We start from the raw sequence: 22,500 nt of genomic DNA, 5'->3' as shown, positions 1-22,500 counted from the left end.
AATGGAGTCCTATCAAATTAAAAATTGACTTAGGACAAACGACCGTGTTATAACAAAATATTTATTTGTAATACAGAAACTAACATCTGTAGATTTTAAATAATCTTGACAAATTTATTATATATAGTTGGTTGTCAGTTGATGCTAGTTCACTTGGAGTAGCGATTGCTTCTGGTAAAGCAAACCTAGAAGCATTGGCAGATGTACTCCTGTCCCAAGCTTTCCACTCCACCTTGAGCCAGACCTAAAAGATAGGTAAATCTTTAACCACCCAATTCAAATTGAAAACCAGAATTTGTATAGAATTGTTTAAATGAAAATATGAATATAGTTTTTGACTACACTAAAATTGTTTACAATATATAAAGGTAAATCAAAAAGTTAAATTCACCTCCAAAACTAATATCAATTTAATTAAATTTTAAAATTGCAAATCAAAAGTCAACAATTTCAATCATATTTTGACCTAATTAACAAATTAAATATATGTGATGAGGGCATCACTTAAGAATATACGTTAAAAGGCCGAATTTCAATTAACAAGCAATTTAAGGTCGACAATTGATAATTTTAATTAGAGTAGCCTATAAACAAACCTAGTTTCAAGAGCAATTTTCAATTACTGAGTTCAAGGCTTTATTTATTTTTTGACTTGAGGATGATAAAAGTCACCAAAGAAATGCCACTACTATTGTGCCAATCAATACAATGACCCACCTTATAATGACTTCATAGGATGAAAAAGAGCATGGGTATGATGATTCCATAGCCTTTGCTGTTGGTCGCCTCCACATTCATCAGACGAGGTGTAGAGTTAATTTAGTTCTTCATAGTTTTACACTCGGTTTTCGTAGCACTAAACACAAAGAGTCCCATCGTTGTAGAGTAATTTAGAAAAAGTCCAGCACTACGACGACAAATAGAACCGGTAAAATGTCCCAAGGTAAGGTGAGGTGAAGGAGAGTAATCACTTCTTGACGGTTGGTGTTGGACTCTTTCCCTTCCAACAGTGACTTCGAAGTTACTTCGTAGAGTTGTTTGGCTCGGAATATTCAGAAAATTAGGTAGTTAGTAGTTATCTTTAACTCCTATTTACTTTGGTTTGCACAACGAAGGTTGAGGTCGGTTAATTAGCACAATTTTATTTACAGTGATTAGGAAAAATAAAGCCTCAAACATTAATTGAACAAACCAGAATTAAATTAGAATAAACAAATTGAAAGAAACAAATTCAAAGAAATTCTAAAATAAACTACGGAGATAATAACCAATTCAAAGGAATGTTTCTCCAGGTAAGGTAATTACCGATCATAAAGAAAATTTCTCAATCACCCAAAATATCCATAAACTTTTAACAAAATATTTTAGGAATATATATTTAAATATATATTTTATACACTCCGAGGGGAGGGATTGAATTTTCACCTGAAAAGTCAATGGAAAATAAATTTAAAACAAAATAAACTTAACTGATAAAATATACAGACTAAATGTCTTCCTATGAAACAGTGAAAGAATTTCCTAAGTTTTAGCCATGCTGTCAATGGTCACTTGACATTAAAGGAATCAGGCTTGTCACATGACGCTTGACAAATCTTCGACTTTTACCTAGCATTAATTTAGCCCCAGTAACTTCATCGTAAATATTCTTGGTCAGCCCTTTAACAATTCCTATGGGGTAATCAATGGCTTTAGTCATATTCTCCTTAATGATGCCTAATGTTTCCCGAGTCTTAAAGGTGTCATTTACTAAGGCTAACTTATCAGGAAATTTCTCTAATTTAGATGTAAGGGTTTTCAACACTGATTTGGCTAAATTGTAGTTGCGGCCTAGTAGATGACTAACTTTCGGGTTCCATAACAGTGGCATACACAATCTTCCATCAGCAGTCCTATGGGTTTCTTCTAAAGCATACTCTATAAGCCTGTCATTCAGTTCTACATTATCTTCATGATATTGACCTCTGTCTTCCCCAACATAATATTTACAAGAGAGTTCTAAGCATTCATTTGTAGCCCTATTCAACTCAGATTCTATTATCTGACCATCATCATCAAACAACTCATATGTATTAGAAGTCTCCAGGTCATTTAAAGATGAAGATTCTACTGAAACGTTCTCTTTCGTCCTTGTTGGAAGTACATTTACAGCTTTTAACATATGTTGCACATTTGACTTCATGGAAGAACAAGGCTTCAAGAATCTTAAATTGCTCTTTAATTTATTTATGTCTCCCTTTAATAATATACCCAAGCATGTATCAGAATAAATGGAGTCATTGGATTTTCCAAATACTATATCCTTTTCAGGGATACAATGCAAGGACTCTGATCCTAATATAAATTTAATATTGTCTATCCTATCTGTAGAATTTAACAATCCCCGATCTGCTAGCTTGTATCCCTTTGAAACAAACCCACTGACTACTTCATTTAACCCAGGTAATTGCAATGAAACATCAATTGAGGGAAGACAAAATGCATATACAATGTAACTATTGTTACCAATTGGCAACTCAATTTCAACTTGTTTAGTCTTATAACTCTTAGAGGAATTAATACCATTAATGGTTAAAGAAACTCCATTATTTACAACTTTCAAATTTAAATCTTGAGCCAAATTTTCTTCAATGTAATTTGCTTGACATCCAGTGTCTTTAAGGACCCTGAGATTGGTACCTTTAATTGAAATATTAAAAGTTGGCAAAATTGTATATCCCTCAACCTCACAATTTAAAACTTCAGTTATAGCAGCAACACTACTGCTTGAACTACCAACAACATCTCCATTACCACTCTCAGAGTTTCTAACTCTATCTGTACTGTTACTGGCTTTACCTTTTTTCTTTTCGGAATTTGGATTTTCTTTAATACTGGTAGCACCTTTTTCATCGGGACACAAAAATGACATATGCCAGCCTTTGCAGCCTTTACATTTGGAATTAAATCTGAATCTGCATTCTGATAATATATGACTTGGATAGCCACACTTTGAGCAAGCACCCAGTTCCTCCAATTTTGTTCTTTTATCTTTGCTAGAAACAAAGTTAGGACATTTACTCAAAAAATGACTTGGATCTTTGCCTAATCTACTACAAATGCTGCATTTACCTACTTTAGAGTCAAAAGAAACCTTGGCAGCAAAGCTAGTAGTGTCAGACTTATGTTTCTCCACTTTCTTAAATTTTTTACCTTGTAAATATCTCTCACTAGCATCAAAGAAATTATCCCTAATCTCTGCAAGAGATGGCCTAATTTTGTTAGTTATGGCAGTCATATGACACTTAAATTTCTCATTTAAGCCATTCCAGAAGAAGAACTGAAGAAACATGTCAACATCAATATTTAAGGTCTTAACGCTTGCTACTAAATTGCTTACTTTCCCAATATAATCAAAAGGATCATCATCATCTGAAAGTTTTATTGAAGAGATTTGCTTTATGGTATTAAAAATTTGAACTTCTCTTGAGCCTAAAGCCTTCTCTAGCAAAGCTTTTGCATCAGCATAACTCTGACTTTGAACATCCAAAGTGTTAATTAATGTAAGAGCTCTTCCCTTTACCTGCTGTTTTAACAACAATAACTTATCATATTCTGGGAACTTAAACTTTGAAAGGGTTTGTTCAAATTCTCCAAAAAACTTCCCAAGATCTTCGCCTTCAGTACTATTGAAGGTTGGTAAAGGAGCATGAGGACTCTTTAACAAGGACTGATGTGACTGAATATCTATAGGCAGATGCCGAACCTGAGGTAAATTTTGTAAAGTAGAGATGCTCTCTTGAATTTTAGTTTTGTACTGTTCACATGCATCAAGCTCAACTTCCAAAGCAGCTTCATCACAGTCAGTAGAAAACTTTGAAGTTTGTATTTTAGAATCTAAGTCAGATAATTTCGTGAAATGCTCTTCAAGCCTCAGTTTCAGTGTAGAACGTTCAATATCACTATATAATGAAAACTGATCCTTCTTATTGTAAATTTCAGTAACGGACTTTCTAACATATTTTCGTGATTTAATCAATAACTCAGTCATCTTGATACCAGTTTCAGTAAGAATATAAAGCCTAATAAAGTCAAAACGGCAATGGAAATATACGTAATCTTAAAATTTAATCAAGGAAATATAAATGATAAATTACACCTCGTCTGACTAGCTTGGAAGCGAACCAGCAGCAACTCTTAACAACCAACATCCTCAATCCTGTCACGGTCGCCATGAGCAGAAAAAATTGACTTAGGACAAACGACCGTGTTATAACAAAATATTTATTTGTAATACAGAAACTAACATCTGTAGATTTTAAATAATCTTGACAAATTTATTATATATAGTTGGTTGTCAGTTGATGCTAGTTCACTTGGAGTAGCGATTGCTTCTGGTAAAGCAAACCTAGAAGCATTGGCAGATGTACTCCTGTCCCAAGCTTTCCACTCCACCTTGAGCCAGACCTAAAAGATAGGTAAATCTTTAACCACCCAATTCAAATTGAAAACCAGAATTTGTATAGAATTGTTTAAATGAAAATATGAATATAGTTTTTGACTACACTAAAATTGTTTACAATATATAAAGGTAAATCAAAAAGTTAAATTCACCTCCAAAACTAATATCAATTTAATTAAATTTTAAAATTGCAAATCAAAAGTCAACAATTTCAATCATATTTTGACCTAATTAACAAATTAAATATATGTGATGAGGGCATCACTTAAGAATATACGTTAAAAGGCCGAATTTCAATTAACAAGCAATTTAAGGTCGACAATTGATAATTTTAATTAGAGTAGCCTATAAACAAACCTAGTTTCAAGAGCAATTTTCAATTACTGAGTTCAAGGCTTTATTTATTTTTTGACTTGAGGATGATAAAAGTCACCAAAGAAATGCCACTACTATTGTGCCAATCAATACAATGACCCACCTTATAATGACTTCATAGGATGAAAAAGAGCATGGGTATGATGATTCCATAGCCTTTGCTGTTGGTCGCCTCCACATTCATCAGACGAGGTGTAGAGTTAATTTAGTTCTTCATAGTTTTACACTCGGTTTTCGTAGCACTAAACACAAAGAGTCCCATCGTTGTAGAGTAATTTAGAAAAAGTCCAGCACTACGACGACAAATAGAACCGGTAAAATGTCCCAAGGTAAGGTGAGGTGAAGGAGAGTAATCACTTCTTGACGGTTGGTGTTGGACTCTTTCCCTTCCAACAGTGACTTCGAAGTTACTTCGTAGAGTTGTTTGGCTCGGAATATTCAGAAAATTAGGTAGTTAGTAGTTATCTTTAACTCCTATTTACTTTGGTTTGCACAACGAAGGTTGAGGTCGGTTAATTAGCACAATTTTATTTACAGTGATTAGGAAAAATAAAGCCTCAAACATTAATTGAACAAACCAGAATTAAATTAGAATAAACAAATTGAAAGAAACAAATTCAAAGAAATTCTAAAATAAACTACGGAGATAATAACCAATTCAAAGGAATGTTTCTCCAGGTAAGGTAATTACCGATCATAAAGAAAATTTCTCAATCACCCAAAATATCCATAAACTTTTAACAAAATATTTTAGGAATATATATTTAAATATATATTTTATACAGAAGTGACTTCCACAATACTTAAATGGTTATTTTGTAGAATGTGGCATCAAGAGGCAAAACCTGATGAATGGGAGCTAGGAGTATTGGTGAAAGTGAAAAATAAAGGAGATCTGATTGATTGTAATAATTACAGAGGGATCACAATTACGTCAGTTGTCATAAAAATATATAGTATGCTCATTATAAATAGACTAGAGAGAAAGATTAATGAAAAGCTGATAGATGAACAAGCAGAAGTTGGAAAGGGTAGAAATTGTACTGGCCAAATTTTCATTTTAAGACATGTGGTACAGCTATGTGTAGAATATAGAAATCTACTTTTGATAGCATTTGTGAACTATGAAAAAGCCTTTGATAGTGTGCAAAATCCAATATTGTGGAGAGTCCTGCGTTATTGTGGAGCTCCTCTAAAATATGTAAATTCGATTAAGTCTGTTCATGAGCATAGCAAGTGCAAAATTAATGTTAATGGAGTCCTATCAAATTAATTTCCAGTAAACAGTGGAGTAGTCCAAGGGTATGTGTTGTCACCCTTGTTGTTTATCCTCCCCATGGATTTTGTAATACATAGAACAGTTGGAAATGGCGGAGAAGGATTGGACTGGATTGGTAATGGGAAATTAGCTGACTTAGAGTATGCTGATGACGTTGTCCTTATTAGCAGAACACCGAAGGACTAGCAAAGCTTGCTTACCAGAATGCATGAAATATCACATGAGGTTGGGCTCAAGATGAATAGAGGAAAGACAGAGATGATGAGAACGGAATGTTCAATGGAAGATGAAATATCATTGAAAGGAGAAAGGATTAATGAGGTGAAATCATTTGAATATTTAGGAACTATGTCCAACAGATTTTGTAGATTTGAGAACAGAGCCCTTAGAAGAATATTGGCAGGACAGGATTAGAAATGAAACTATAGGAGAGATTACTCAAGTACCATATGTGGATAAATTCATGTTGATGGGTTGAATGAGATGGTTTGGGCATGCCCTTCGTACGCCCCAAGAGAGATTACTTCACCAAACTTTCAATTGGGCTCCACAAGCCACTAGAAGAGTCGGAAGACCCAGGCCTACATGGCTGAGAACTAAGAAGCGTGAAGTAGGAGATGATGAATGAAGAAGTATTGCTTTAAAAGCTCAAGATAGAGACGACTGGAGAAATCTAACTGAGGCCCTTTGCGCCAATAGGCGTAGGAGAAATTATATATATATATATATATATGCAGTATACATATATATATATATATGTATATGTATATATATATATATATATATATATATATATATATATATATATATATATACTGTAGAGAGAGAGAGAGAGAGAGAGAGAGAGAGAGAGAGAGAGAGAGAGAGAGAGTTATTTGTTGTGCGTGTGTTTAATTGCTTATGCAGTATATATATATATATATATATATATATATATATATATATATATATATATATATATATATATATATATGTATATATATGTGTGTGTGTGTGTGTGTGTATGTGTATGTGTAATTTTTATTGTAACAATACGGTAGCTGAAGTATTTCCTCTGCTAAGACGACATTTTCAAGTTCCCCTTCAGGGCCAGGATATGACGCAATGCTGTCTTCGAGACCGTAAATATTTTTTGTACCTGTGACGTCATGAACCCTTTGACGTAACGAATTTTCCCAACTCTTTACCTTTTCACGATACATTCTAAGAGGATAATATTTACATTTGATGCTTTTTATTATGGACATGTGAAGAGGAGGAAGTGAAGTTCCAGGTTAAAGTTAGTTCGTTTCTGTTATTTATATGATTTTTAACGTTTTAAAGGTTTAAAGGGAAACAGACTAGTATGACCTAAGGTTTCTACCAAGGGACAGTGACAATGCCCAAGTAGGACAATGGCCCAGAGACTGACCTTATATACATAAGATCAGCGCCCAAGCTTCCTCTCCACCCAAGCTTGGACTAGGATGGCCAGGCAATGGCTGCTGATGACTTAGCAGGTAGACTTCTAGGCTCTCCCAAACCACCCTCAATCCTTAGCTAACATGAATGGTGAGGTTGTATACACTACAAGAAACTATTAATCTTGAGCGGGACTCGAACCACGGCCTTGCTCGAACCCCATTTCGGCAGATCTCCAGGCAGGGACGTATCTAATAAGGTACCCTGATACTTGCACGAATTTGTGGCACGCATTGTCACGACTCGAGTCATGAACTGGCGTGAACTCGTCGTGAACTGGAGTGAACTCGTCGTGAACCTGTCGTGACATCGTGGCTTGTCGTGACGAGAATTTTGAAATGTTCAAAATTTTGGTCACAACAAAATTTCGTGAATGCGGCGTGAACTATGCGCGAACTGTGCGTGAACTCGTCGGGACGATGCGGGAAGTGCGCAAACTATGCTAAAACTATGCATGAACTCGTGGTGAACTCGTCGTGCCAGTGCGTGTCAATGTGGACAGGTGAGCTGTGATTCTGAGGTAATTTTTTTTTTTCTTTATTTTCCAGTTCGTGCCACAAAATGTCACGACTTGCCACGACAAATTCGTGGCAGAAAGTCGTGCAAGTGTCAGCCTGGCAATAGGCCATCAATAAGAATGTGATTGAATTTCTAAAAATTCTTGCATTTCTTGTACTAAAATATTCGAAGGACAACTGGTATGACAACTCAATAAATAAAATAAGAACTTCATTGACAGTGTACATAGCGATTGATTGCTTGAGAATTAGTGGGCATTATATAAGTCTAGTCCAGCGATGCGAAAATTATATAAGTGAACTCAAATTAGTTGTATAAGACTCCAACTTATCAACATTCTGCATCATCCCGGCTCATCCATAGAATCAAAATGATATGGCGTTTCGTATATAGAGGTCAGAGGTACCAAGTTGTATAAGTCGACTAAAATTAGCGAATAACTAACTATGAAAACATTGAATAAGAGACTTGAATGAGGGAACGTCAAATCCAGCCAGAGAAAGGTTTCATTTGAGATGAAGAGAGACGCGCTACGAGAGACTGATCTTATCTATCTCGAAAGCCTTGACTGGTTATCGTTCATTTAATTTTATTAATCAAGTTGTTTTTATTATATTAATGGGAGAGTTGAGTTACGTTAACAATTAACCAGTAGAGATATAGATAGAAGTATTAGATAAATATATAAATAATCCTGAAGAGTAATTCACAGGTATAAAATTGGATATTGATAAATGAATAAGGTAGTAAAGCTGTTTATATCATATTTTAGGCTGCTGAATGAATAAGAGGAAGGAAAATAATTTTAATGATATAGAAATTTGATGTTTGAAAGAATAGAATAAAGTAAGAAAAAATATTTCTTTTTTTTTCCAAATATTTAATGTAAGCGCAAGACTTACATTATCATTCTTCCCAGTGTTCTTTCTTTGTCTTCGGCAAATAGATAAACGAATGAATAATTGCATAGACAAATGTATGAATGACTTGCCAAATAATGTCTGTAAATCAGGTCAAATGCGAAAGTTGTTTCAAGAAATGTACTCTACTTCCGGTGATATTCTTAGGTCAATGACATGTGATTCACGAAAACAAATGAAAGCCCGTCATTACAGAGAGAGAGAGAGAGAGAGAGAGAGAGAGAGAGAGAGAGAGAGAGAGAGAGAGAGAGAGAGAGAGAGAGAGAAACATTCCACGACTCCTGCAATGTCACGTGGATATAGAGCAAGGGTTATTGGCCCTTCTGCATACTTCGCTTTTTCACAGTGAGGCATATTGTATGTATATACAGTATATATACACACACATATATATATATATATATATATATATATATATATATATATATGCATATATATATATATGCATATATATATATATATATATATATATATATATATATATATATATATATATAGCTATAAATATATGTTATTTGAATATATACACATTCATAAACACGTACAGATATATATATATATATATATATATATATATATATATATATATATATATATATATATATATATATATATATAGCCTACTCACTCACGCACACATACATACCATCATTATCAACCGTAGCCAGCCCAATACAAGACAAAGGCTTCAGACATGTCTTTCCATTCGCGTCTATTTATGGTCTTTCTATACCAGTTTATTATCATTATTATTATTATTATTATTATTATTATTTGCTAAGCTACAACCCTAGTTGGAAAAGCAGGATGCTATAAGCCCAGGGGCCCCAACAGGGAAAATAGCTCCATGAGAAAAGGAAACAAGGAAAAATAGAAAATCTTAAGAACAATAACATTAGAATAAATTTTCTTACCTCGTCAATCTAGCGTCTCCTCTTTCTTCCTCTGCCTCGTTTGCAATCTCTAGGGACCTATCCAGTTATCCTTAATGTCCATCTAGTATATGTCCTGCCCATGTCCATTTCCTCTTCTTACATGTTAGAATATCCTCTACTTCAGATGGTTCTCGTATCCATGTTGCTCTTTTTCTCTCACTTAGTGTTATTCACATCATTATTCTTCCCATATCTCTTAGAGTTGTAACTAGCTTATGTTCTAAGGCTTTGGTAAGGCTCCAAGTTTCTGATGTATTACCTAATACAGGTAGAACCATCTGATTACATACGTTTCCTTTTAGAGAAAGTGACATTTTACTTTTCATATTCTCATTTTGTTTACCAAAAGCTTTCCATCTCATGCTTATCCTTTTAATTTCGGTATCATGATGTGGGAATCACTTGCTGCCTATCCTAAGTACGTATATTCATTAACCTTCTCTCTCTCTCTCTCTCTCTCTCTCTCTCTCTCTCTCTCTCTCTCTACACACACACACACACACACACACACACACACACATATATATATATATATATATACATATTTATGTATACTGTATATATGTAGAGAGAGAGAGAGAGAGAGAGAGAGAGAGAGAGAGAGAGAGAGAGAGAGAGAGAGAGAGAGAGAAATCCTGGTAATAGACATAAGTAACAATGTATTTTTCTTAGACCCTTGAATATGTGTAGTTAACGACAAAATCCTTTTGATAACTTCCTATACTACTATATATAATTTAAAGTACGACCTACCAGTTTTACACCTCGTTTGACCTGATTTTACCCTTACATCCCTCTAGTGTGGAACTACAGTGATTTGATTGCATTTTCTGGCCAAAAAATATTTAATTTTGTTCCAAATATCTCAATGAAAAATAAGTAAATATAACATTTCTAAATGCTTTGCAATGGATTTTTTTTTTGTCTATGCTGATAAAAAAATACATCTATATTTTTCCGCCTCCATGAGGTATTTCGTCTAAACATTAACTGTCTTTTTTCTGATAAAAAACACAAATGTTAACTACCATTAATGGCAGCAAAAAGTATTTTTCTGATATGGATCAACATTACTCGTGTTACTAGTTTTTTTTTCGAATATTTAAAATCGCTCTGCATGATTTATTTATTCTGAATATGATTAGATGGTCAATCGTATGCTAGAACAGAAGTGTTAGATGCTATACAGTCGCTAAACTTTATACTGTGCTCATATACAGACACAAGCATTGTGTTACGAAGAAATTTAAAATATATGTCAGGTAATCAATAAAGTTCCCTCTCTCTCTTTTATTGTGTCAAAACTATATATATATATATATATATATATATATATATATATATATATATATATATATATGTATATATATATATATATATATATATATATATATATATATATATATATAGAGAGAGAGAGAGAGAGAGAGAGAGAGAGAGAGAGAGAGAGAGAGAGAGAGTGTTTGTACTTTAACTTCGCATTGCAGTCCACAGTAATTGTTAACATTCCTTCCGATGATTTCTTTGTTTTAACAGTTGCCTATTATTAGCTTTGCATTTAATTCCCTCAACGTTGAACATTTCCCCTTTTTTCGGATGGTTACCGCCCTTAATTCAGCCGTAATATACCGAAGGTCATATTTTTTTATCCTCCTGTTTCCCCGTAGGTGATAGAAATACCACAAAATATAGGATAGGACAAGAAAAAAAAAAGAAAAAAAAAAAGACAGCGAGTCACCCGTAAGATGCAGGGAACCGTCTGCTGAAAACCAGATGTATGATAACTTCACACACCACCGCAACTGTAGGAAAACGTGATGGTGAAGACTTGCCAATCAACCTTTTATCATTATTGTTATTATTCGTCGAAACATTTACGTAACGGTGTTTTTATTTCGAATACTACTCTCATCCAGACATTTGGAACTATAATTTCACCATTGAAAGCGCAAGAAATCTAAATGGAATTTATTCTTGACTCGCTAACACGGAAGCTGCTAAATTGTTAACCACAGTTAGTCGCAGTGACTAATTACATCCGATAAAGGAGTAATATATTTGTTTCCGCTTTTTTGTTTTGTTTATCTGCACGATCATTACAATTTTTATATAGTGAATTTTAAGACATCTTTATCATGGACGAAACTCAGGAGTAGCTGTTACTTAAGATATTATAGATAAGTTAGGTTCGGATGTAGGGCATCCCTGTTAACGCCAAACTTAGTATTGACGGAGGCTTGCGGTATCCCAAAGATCTTGCTTACTTGGTACTTTGGTGGAAGTCATGAAACAATCATGATTAAAAATCACATATGAATATATTTGTGTGTATGTATGTATGTATAACCTTGTGGTAGGAAAATTAAGAATATTGTTCAAATAAACTTTAATATATATATATATATATATATATATATATATATATATATATATATATATATATAGAGAGAGAGAGAGAGAGAGAGAGAGAGAGAGAGAGAGAGAGAGAGAGAGAGATGTGTATGTTTATGGAGCCATAAATGTATATATAACTTTGCGAGGCAATGCAATTCTGTATCAGCAAATTTTTAGAGAGGTGATTCATGGAGACTATAATGTTCACAAATACGCACATGCACAAATAACAAACACACACACACACACGTATATATATATATATATATATATATATATATATATATATATATATATATATATATATATATATGTTTATTTGTATATATATGATCTACGTATGTTTGCATATGTAATCAGGGATGCTGCTCCAAAGGATTTAATGTACTAGAAATCTTCGTGTCTTAACACGCGTTAAATTTCTAGCGTCTACAAGTTTTTTTTTTTTTATTATTTTAACCAAATGTGGGTGAGCCCAAGGTTGCATCATCACAAGGTTACTGGATCAATGGAAGTTCTTACCAGTATCCTTCAACAATTACACGCTTTGATGAAGACTTTGCAGTACATTAATCATTATACAAAGGATAGACATAAATAAAAACAGCATTTGAAGATACGCATAGTATATAGAGTCTGGATGAAATTTGAACAATTTGGATTTGTACAGTACAGTACAATATCAAAGTTAAATGTGGCTCAGTACAGTACAATATCAAAGTTAAATGTGGCTCAGTACAGAACAATATCAAAGTTAAATGTGGCTCAGTACAGTACAATATCAAAGTTAAATGTGGCTCAATACAGTACAATATCAAAGTTAAATGTGGCTCAGTACAGTACAATATCAAAGTTAAATGTGGCTCAGTACAGTACAATATCAAAGTTAAATGTGGCTCAGTACAGTACAATATCAAAGTTAAATGTGGCTCAATACAGTACAATATCAAAGTTAAATGTGGCTCAGTACAGAACAATATCAAAGTTAAATGTGGCTCAGTACAGTACAATATCAAAGTTAAATGTGGCTCAGTACAGTACAATATCAAAGTTAAATGTGGCTCAGTACAGAACAATATCAAAGTTAAATGTGGCTCAGTACAGTACAATATCAAAGTTAAATGTGGCTCAGTACAGTACAATATCAAAGTTAAATGTGGCTCAATACAGTACAATATCAAAGTTAAATGTGGCTCAGTACAGTACAATATCAAAGTTAAATGTGGCTCAATACAGTACAATATCAAAGTTAAATGTGGCTCAGTACAGTACAATATCAAAGTTAAATGTGGCTCAGTACAGTACAATATCAAAGTTAAATGTGGCTCAGTACAGTACAATATCAAAGTTAAATGTGGCTCAATACAGTACAATATCAAAGTTAAATGTGGCTCAGTACAGAACAATATCAAAGTTAAATGTGGCTCAGTACAGTACAATATCAAAGTTAAATGTGGCTCAGTACAGTACAATATCAAAGTTAAATGTGGCTCAGTACAGAACAATATCAAAGTTAAATGTGGCTCAGTACAGTACAATATCAAAGTTAAATGTGGCTCAATACAGTACAATATCAAAGTTAAATGTGGCTCAGTACAGTACAATATCAAAGTTAAATGTGGCTCAGTACAGTACAATATCAAAGTTAAATGTGGCTCAGTACAGTACAATATCAAAGTTAAATGTGGCTCAGTACAGTACAATATCAAAGATAAATGTGGCTCAGTACAATACAATATCAAAGTTAAATGTGGCTCAGTACAGTACAATATCAAAGGTAAATGTGGCTCAGTACAGTACAATATCAAAGTTAAATGTGGCTCATTACAGTACAATATCAAAGTTAAAAGTGTCTCCATTTGTCCAGTTTTTCCAGTGTGTAATAATGGTGGCTTTTAATTAATAGATGCCATTTTTCAACGTCCTTACGACTGGAACGTGACGTCATGTATCAACTTTGCATTTTGCTGTCTTTTTTTTGGTACGGTATCTTAATTTACCCTTGCATTACTGTCCTTTTTATGATACTGTATATTCATGATAGTAATAATGATAGTAATGATACAAATATACTGAAGGTTTATAAATTTGATGCACACATACATACACAGACACATACACACACACAAATATATATATATATATATATATATATATATATATATATAATATATATATATATATATTGGTGATTGATATGAATATTATAAAGATACCATAACTTTTAGCATACACTCCAGCAAAGATTTCTTGAGCAAATTACATTAATCGGACATCAATAAGATTACTACAATAACGATATTGAAACACAAGGTTAAAGTTAGCAACGAATTATAATAGGAAAGAAAACCTGCAATTCCAATGGTCCAAGCGGGATGGTGGAATCGCAGCATCTCCCAGATGTGTGTGTGGGCGGCGTGGGTCCCAAGTCTTTTTATCTACCTTTTGAATCACCATTAGCCATTCCCTCGTTCGCCTTGGTCCAAGCTTGGTTGAAGAGGAGGCTTAGGCATTAGTATGCTGACAAGTTCTTTGTATATGAGGATATGTATATAGGGCAGCAAATGGTGAAATTGAAGAAATTCAACAGGTTAAAATTCCAATTAAGTAGATGATTGTTATCATGAGAGTCAAGATGTATGAATAAACTAATAAAACAGTTATTATTTGAGGACAAATACCATAAAAAAAAAAAATGTGAAAATATAGATCTCACTGAAAGTGTTACCAGGAAATTGGTTTAGTGGAGTAGAAGCTCCAGGTCTGGTTCACAAACTGCGAATAGCTATCCCTTCCATCAACAGGCTTCTTCAACGTCATATCGTTGACGCCTTCGTAGTATGCTTTTCGTTGGCACCCCCATCTCTCTCTCTCTCTCCTCTCTCTCTCTCTCTCTCTCTCTCTCTCTCTCTCTCTCTCTCTCTCTCTCTCTCCTCTCCTCTCTCTCTCCACTTCAATAATTCAAAACCAAAGAGCCCCGACGAGGCAATCTCTCTCTATCTCTCTTTAGACAAACCTACATCCTTCACTACTGGCATCATCAACTCTTCCTCATTATTGATAATGACATTCTTTCTCTCGTACAATGACATTCATTGTTTGACCCCCTTCCCCTCTCTGTATCCACACTGTTCCTCCAAATATAAATCAAACCTCAGTACTGACTTGGCATCGGTCTCGGATTTTCAAGGGAAAAAAGGGTTACATTTGTTCATTACTGTGAATCATGTGCCTAACCTTCAGGACACAAAGTTGGCGCTGACATTGTTCGGTTAGAAAAACGTGATTCGGTTTCCCCTGAGTGCCAGTTAGGTTAGGACTAAGAAGCGCGGGTTTCTAATTCAGAAGAGGAAATGATCTCTCTCTCTCTCTCTCTCTCTCTCTCTCTCTCTCTCTCTCTCTCTCTCTCTCTCTCTCTCTCTCCAAGTTGTTTTATCAAAACACTTTTCAGATTACAGTTCTAATCATCCTGCCTCTTAAGCTATCAGATATGTGTGTACGTCAGACAAGAGACATATATATATATTGAACTACCTTGGTGATTTACAAACCATATCTTGTATTTTCATTACTGAATTTCCAATTGTGTGTTAACAATAGAGAAAATTTAAGGTATGACTGATTTTATACTTTTTTTTTTTTTTTTTTGCCTGATTTATCTATCTATCTAGGTGCCATGTCCTCGACGTGCGTTGTCAATTGCCTCCTCCTGGTTCTGTCTCTAGCCCTCTGCGTAAGTTGTCCAGCTGAACTAAATGTTATATAAAAGGGAGCGACGGTGACAAGGTCCTTGTGACATCAAGAGAAATGAATGTTAGGCGCATGCGTCTGAAGCCCACTTTCCCGTAACAACATGGCATGAAGGCTGGCACATTGACTCAGGACACGCCCACCTCAGGGATTGAATACGGCGCACTGATATGAAGAAATGGAAAAAAAGGATGAAAAAATAAACCGTAAGAAAATGCTTCCCGTAATTGTATGTGCATATGTATGTACGAGTAAGATTTGAAACCCCATCTCAAGGGGTAGAGGACGTTTAGGTGGGATTTACTTATACATATACAATTCTACTTTGATCAATGGCTTAACTGCACTGCAATAGTTCAGTGGCTACTTTACTCTCGGTAAGGGTAAAAGATACTTTAACTATGGTAAGCAGCACTCCAAATCAAAAACATTGTTCTCCAATCTTGGATAGTGCCATAGCCTCTGTACCATGGTCTTCCACTGTCTTGGGTTGAGTTCTCTAGCTTAAAGGTACACTCGGGCACGCGATTCTATCTTATTTCTCTTCCACTTGTTTTTGTTAGTTTTTATAGTTTATATAGGTAATATTTATTTTAATGTTGTTGCTCTTAAAATATTTAATTTTCCTTTGTTTCCTTTCCTCGCTGAGTCCCTGGGCTTTAGCATCCTGCTTTTCCAACTAGGGTTGAGCTTAGCAAGTAATAATAATAAAGATAATAATACATGATGTCCTTAGTGTCAGCGGCACTTGCTTTCTGGACCCTCTCTTAGATTACCGGGATTGAATTGTCTTCGGGCTGGTGTGTTGCTCAAAACCACAAAGTGATGACACCATCTATTTTTTTAATACTTCAGAGTTGCTTGGCTGCTAAGCAGAATTCCTCGCAAAGGTCACCTCTCTCTCTCTCTCTCTCTCTCTCTCTCTCTCTCTCTCTCTCTCTCTCTCTCTCTCTCTCTCTCTCTCTGTACGTTATGCAAAACGGGCTGACAAGAAGAGGTTAAAAGGACAAAGATAAAGATTATTTTCTTCTTGTTGCGTCCACGAACCGTACTAATATGTGATGACATTTTTATAATTCATATTTTTAAACTAATTAGATAAACAGACACATCATCATCATCATCATCAGTCGTTGCTAGTCCACTGCAGGACAATGGCCTTAAGACATGTCCTACCACTATAGTCTGCTTATGGTTTTTCTGTGCCAGTTTATACCCGCAAATTCTCTTAGTTCGTCAATCCGTCATCTTCTCTTCCTACTCCTGCTTCTTTTGCAATCTCTTGCGCCCAATTCTGTTATTGTTAATATCCGTCTATTATCTGTAAGTCTCATTATATGTCCTGCCTATGTCCATTTCTTTTTCTCACATGTTAGAATATCCTCTAATTTAGTCTGTCTATTAACGTTATATATATATATATATATATATATATATATATATATATATATATATATGTATGTATGTATATATATATGTATATATATATATATATATATATATATATATATGTACACACAGTACTATTCGAGAATATTTGGCAATTAAATCTATTTTACTAGTGTGCGCACTTGAAAAGTCATGAGTACCAATATACTCGTGAATAATTATGATCTCTGACTCTCACAGGTGGTTTTGTTAATTGATATTCAAAATATTGGTAAAGTGTACCACTGAATATCTAAATAATCCTTCTATATAAAAGGCAATGTATCCATATATATATATATATATATATATATATATATATATATATATATATATATATATATATATATATATATATTCTGTTTATCCTATGTTTATATATTTTATGTTTGGTAGTCTACGGATGATGAACCATCATCAAAGCTTAAGATTTCTCTCTCTCTCTCTCTCTCTCTCTCTCTCTCTCTCTCTCTCTCTCTCTCTCTCTCTCTCTCTCTCTCTCTCTCTCATTTATGCATGTAAGATTCAATATATATACACCTATTAGGAATATCCTGATTTTTATGTAATATTCGCGCGTACCCATATATATATATATATATATATATATATATATATATATATATATATATATATATATATATATATACATATATATGTATATATATGTTATATATATATATATGTATGTATGTATATATATATGTGTGTATGTGTGTGTGTACCCATGAGAATCCTGGTTATTCGATCATAGCTTTACCCCTTTATTTGAATGGCATTCAAATACTTTTTGTTATTATTATTATTATAATAATAATAATAATAATAATAATAATAATAATAATAATAATAATAATAATAATAATAAAGTTACCCTATCCTATTGAGCGTAATAAGAATGATTTAGTAATTAAAAAAAACTTGTTTTTTTTTTTTATTATTTGTAGATCCTAACAAGGACCCGACGTATTAAATGTTTGTACGATAGGGTGTGAATTATCCAAGTAAATGCCACCTCTTGTGTTGAACAATTATACTTTATAATCCATTATCTTGTACAGGAGAGAGAGAGAGAGAGAGAGAGAGAGAGAGAGAGAGAGAGAGAGAGAGAGAGAGAGAGAGAGATGTTGCCATTTAAGGTTTCAAAGTTTTCAGACCCTGTATATTACCATATATACTAAGCCATGTGAATATTTAGATTTAATTTTTATCTCCTCTTGCATTATAAAAATATTTTATTTTGTGCATATCTAATTGGAGTATTTTCCCCTTGTTTGCGCTAACGTAGACTTCGCAGATGTAGCGCCCACCCCGCCATTAACTTTTTAGTACAAGATCAATCATGAAGTGGGTCTATGGAATCCAAGGAGGAAGCCTGTGGTTTAGGGGTTTAAAGTCTCCTGCTTCCTCTTTCACCCCAATACCACGGTCCAGATAGACTACCCACCACCATTCGTTTCTTTTGCCAGATAAGTAGAATGTCTCCCAAGACTTATTGAGTAGGACTCTTTCTGTAAGGTCTTAATTTCTCCCTTGGGACTTGACCCAGGGTTGGGGATGTTGGTTTAACTAATAGGCCTAGCCTCGGGGCAAGGACATCAAAGCCTTTTGCTGGGCTCCAGCGTTTGTTTTGTATGGATTATCGGATAAATGCCCGGTTGTTTTGCTTTGTTTTCTCGTCTCCTAAGCCCCAATCCAGCTGCGAGGAAGAGAATAGGTCAAACTTCATACTACTGTGCTCAGGTGCTGTTAATGATGCCTCCATTTATGAGGGTGTAAAAGACTTTTCGTATTAAGTATGTTTGTATAGATGGAGGCTGAAAACAAACAGAGAGAGAGAGAGAGAGAGAGAGAGAGAGAGAGAGAGAGAGAGAGAGAGAGAGAGAGAGAGAGAGAGAGAGAGAGAGTCAAAGTCAAAGTCAAAGTAAAAAAACCTTTATTCCATTATAAAATGGTTATTCTGTTACATAACAATATACATTATTTACATAAAATTCACAATAATTGGATTGTAAAAATTTAGGATATATATACATTCAAGTAAAATTTAAAAAATATTGCTTAAGTTTCTTTTTGAATAAATCAGAGCTAACATTTATACATTTTCTTATTTCCAGAGGTAGTTTATTCCAGCAAGCTGGGCCCCTTATTGCCATTGAGCGTGAACCCAAATCAGTTTGATAGCTGTCTACAAATAGATTTTCATTCTGTCTGGTTAATGCATTCCTACAATTACCAACTGTAGGAAATGTGTATAGCCAGTTGGGATATTCTTTTCTCAAACTTTTAAAAACAAAAACACAAACATCGTACATACACTTTTCTTTTAATTTTATCCACTTTAATTGCTGGAGGGTTGGGGTGATATGATCGTGTTTTTTCACCCCAATAACGGCTACTCTACCAGCAAAGTTTTGGATTTTTTGAGCTTTTTCCATGTGCATATCATTAGTAGACCCCCATATCTTAATACAGTAGTTTATTACACTCAAGACCAGACTTTCCACAATAAAAGCTCGAGTAGTATCATCAAAGTAATCTTTTACTCTACTTAAATACATTAGAATGCCACTAACTTTTCTACTCAGCTTGTCAATGTGAGTACTGAATGTCATGTACCTGTCCATGTGTAGACCTAGATTTTTCACATGTTGACTTATCTTTACTTCATCACCATCGCATTTTATTATAATGTCATTTGGAATTTTGCTAATATACTGTGAGCTACCCACAAACATGCACTGTGTTTTAGTGGCATTTAATAATAGCCCTTTTCTTAGAAAATATTTCTTAATTTTGAGCAATATTAGTTCAGCCCTTTTTATCAAGCCATCTAAATTTTCTATTTGATCAGCCAAAAGAACTTGGGTGTCATCAGCGTATTGAATTAGCAAGCAGTTTTCTATGTATTTAATCATGTCATTAACGTAGACTAAAAACAGAATTGGACCTAGGACAGATCCCTGTGGGACTCCAAATTCAACCTTTTCAATGCAAGAATTTACGTCTCCTAATCTAACTACCTGACTTCTATCCTTCAAGTAATCCTGAAACCAGAACGTATCAATGTAATGTTCCTTAAGAGATTTACACAATTCATCATGGTTGACACTATCAAATGCCTTTGATAGGTCACATAAAATTAATATGGAAACTTTTTTTCTATCAATATTTTTTATAAATTTCATCTGTTAATTTCATCAAAGCTGTTTCTGTTGATAAACCTTTACGGAATCCATGCTGAGTGTTAGAAATCAAATTATTTTTTTCTAGATGTTCCATTAACTGATTGAGAGAGAGAGAGAGAGAGAGGAGAGGAGAGAGAGAGAGGAGAGAGAGAGAGAGAGAGAGAGAGAGAGATGTTTTCTGCAGTCCAGTGTGAGATGCGGGATCTTCATGGTATCTAAAAAGTGTTAACGAACGTACACATTCCATGTTTATACTGTACAAACAAGAGCCCGATCTTGCACAGGTGTATTGGTCTTAAAGGTCTTATCGAAATTACTTATATGCATCATAAGATTCAAGGCTGTATTATGCCCCATTTTAGATATATATATATATATATATATATATATATATATATATATATATATATATATATACATACATATATATATATATGTATATATATATATATATATATATATATATATGTATATATATATATATATATATATATATATATATATATATATATATATATATATTGGAATTCTGTCGTTTTGGCTTCCCAAAATATTTCACATTTGGCTTTCGGACCCTAATGCAAAGTCAGAGATCCTGACATCCATTTGCGCGGATCTCCCATTTATGGCAGATTAGTGCGATTTATTTGGTGTAGTGATGGTCATTCAAAGGTGGTGGGTAAGTCACAGATACACAGAAGACACCTGGGACGTCCCGCGGGTTTTGTAAGGTGGCCCCCCGTGGACACGATGGTGCCCAATTATAAGGGATATGAGAGAAGGATGGGGATTAAATTTTGAACGGAGAATAATGAGGATGGAGGAGGGTATATGAGCAGAGGATTAGGGAGGAATGATGGACAAAGAAGGTGTAGAGTAAGTGGAAGAATGTAGCAACAAGTAATCAAATTATACAGGGTGTTCAAAAGGCTCTCCGTTGTAAGTATTTTTCATGGTGTGGCAACGCTAAAAGAGGCCTAGAATGTTAACTGCGGAGTGATTTTTTGAACACCCGGTAATTGAAAACGCTTTATGGTATTCTGTATTTTTTATTCTTATCAAAGTATATTTTTTAGATTTTTGTTCAAGTGCAGTTTATACATTATTGTTAAAATCAATAGTAATAAAACAAAAAGGGAAACAGTTCTCTTCCCTATCATTTCAAATAAAAGATTTCCGGCTAATTTGAATTGATAGAACGCACATTTGTTTAAATACTAATAGTGGGATTAAACGGGAAATAGAAATGGATGTATAACAAATTCTCGTTGGTTGATTCTTATAGAATATTAATAGTTATGAATTTTGTTTTTGCTGAAGGCTCAGGATGATCTTAATGATCAGGTTAACCAGACCTTGTATCTGAATTCTCATTAACTACTGATGTGTAATTGTTCAGTGACAACTTTCCTCTTGGTAAGGGTAGAAGAGACTCCTTAGCTAAGGTAAGCAGCTCTTCTAGGAGAAGGACACTCCAAAGTCAAATCCTTGTTCTCTAGTCTTGGATAGTGCCATAGCCCCTGTACCATAGATTTCCACTGTTTTGAGTTAGAGTTCTCTTGCTTGAGGGTACTCTCGGGCACACTATTCTATCTGATTTCTCTTCTCTTGTTTTGTTAAAGTTTTTATAATTTATATAGGAAATAATTGTTTGGGTGTTGTTGCTGTTCTTAAATTATTTTATTTTTCCTTGTATCCTTTCCTCAATGGGCTATTTTCCCTGTTGGAGCCCTTGGGCTTATAGTATCCTGCTTTTCCAACTAGGGTTATAGCTTAGCAAAATAATAATAATAATAATAATAATAATAAT

The 22,500-nt window shown here is 34.0% G+C and overlaps 1 protein-coding gene and 1 long non-coding RNA gene across 2 annotated transcripts in view; one reads left to right on the top strand and one right to left on the bottom strand.

Annotated features, from left to right (window-relative positions):
• The window catches only part of LOC137616966 (uncharacterized), a 144,924-nt gene that overhangs the window by 74,086 nt on the left and 48,338 nt on the right, over positions 1-22,500 (top strand). The gene's annotated exons all lie outside the window — the stretch shown is intronic.
• LOC137616965 (uncharacterized) lies at positions 1,106-5,190 on the bottom strand. Its single transcript, XM_068346835.1, has 2 exons — positions 4,920-5,190; positions 1,106-4,446 (listed from the first exon to the last, which is right to left on the bottom strand). The coding sequence occupies exon 2, from the start codon at positions 4,028-4,030 to the stop codon at positions 1,541-1,543; it is 2,490 nt and encodes an 829-aa protein (XP_068202936.1). The 5' UTR covers positions 4,031-4,446; positions 4,920-5,190; the 3' UTR covers positions 1,106-1,540.

The sequence above is a fragment of the Palaemon carinicauda genome, chromosome 23 (genome assembly GCF_036898095.1).
Source record: "Palaemon carinicauda isolate YSFRI2023 chromosome 23, ASM3689809v2, whole genome shotgun sequence".
NCBI classification, from domain to species: domain Eukaryota; kingdom Metazoa; phylum Arthropoda; class Malacostraca; order Decapoda; family Palaemonidae; genus Palaemon; species Palaemon carinicauda.
This window is presented reverse-complemented; position numbering and strand designations above follow the sequence as displayed.

What these genes read in the sequence shown, in the direction of transcription:
- LOC137616965 (XM_068346835.1), bottom strand. Translation starts at nt 4,030, where the DNA reads ATGACTGAGTTATTGATTAAATCACGAAAATATGTTAGAAAGTCCGTT.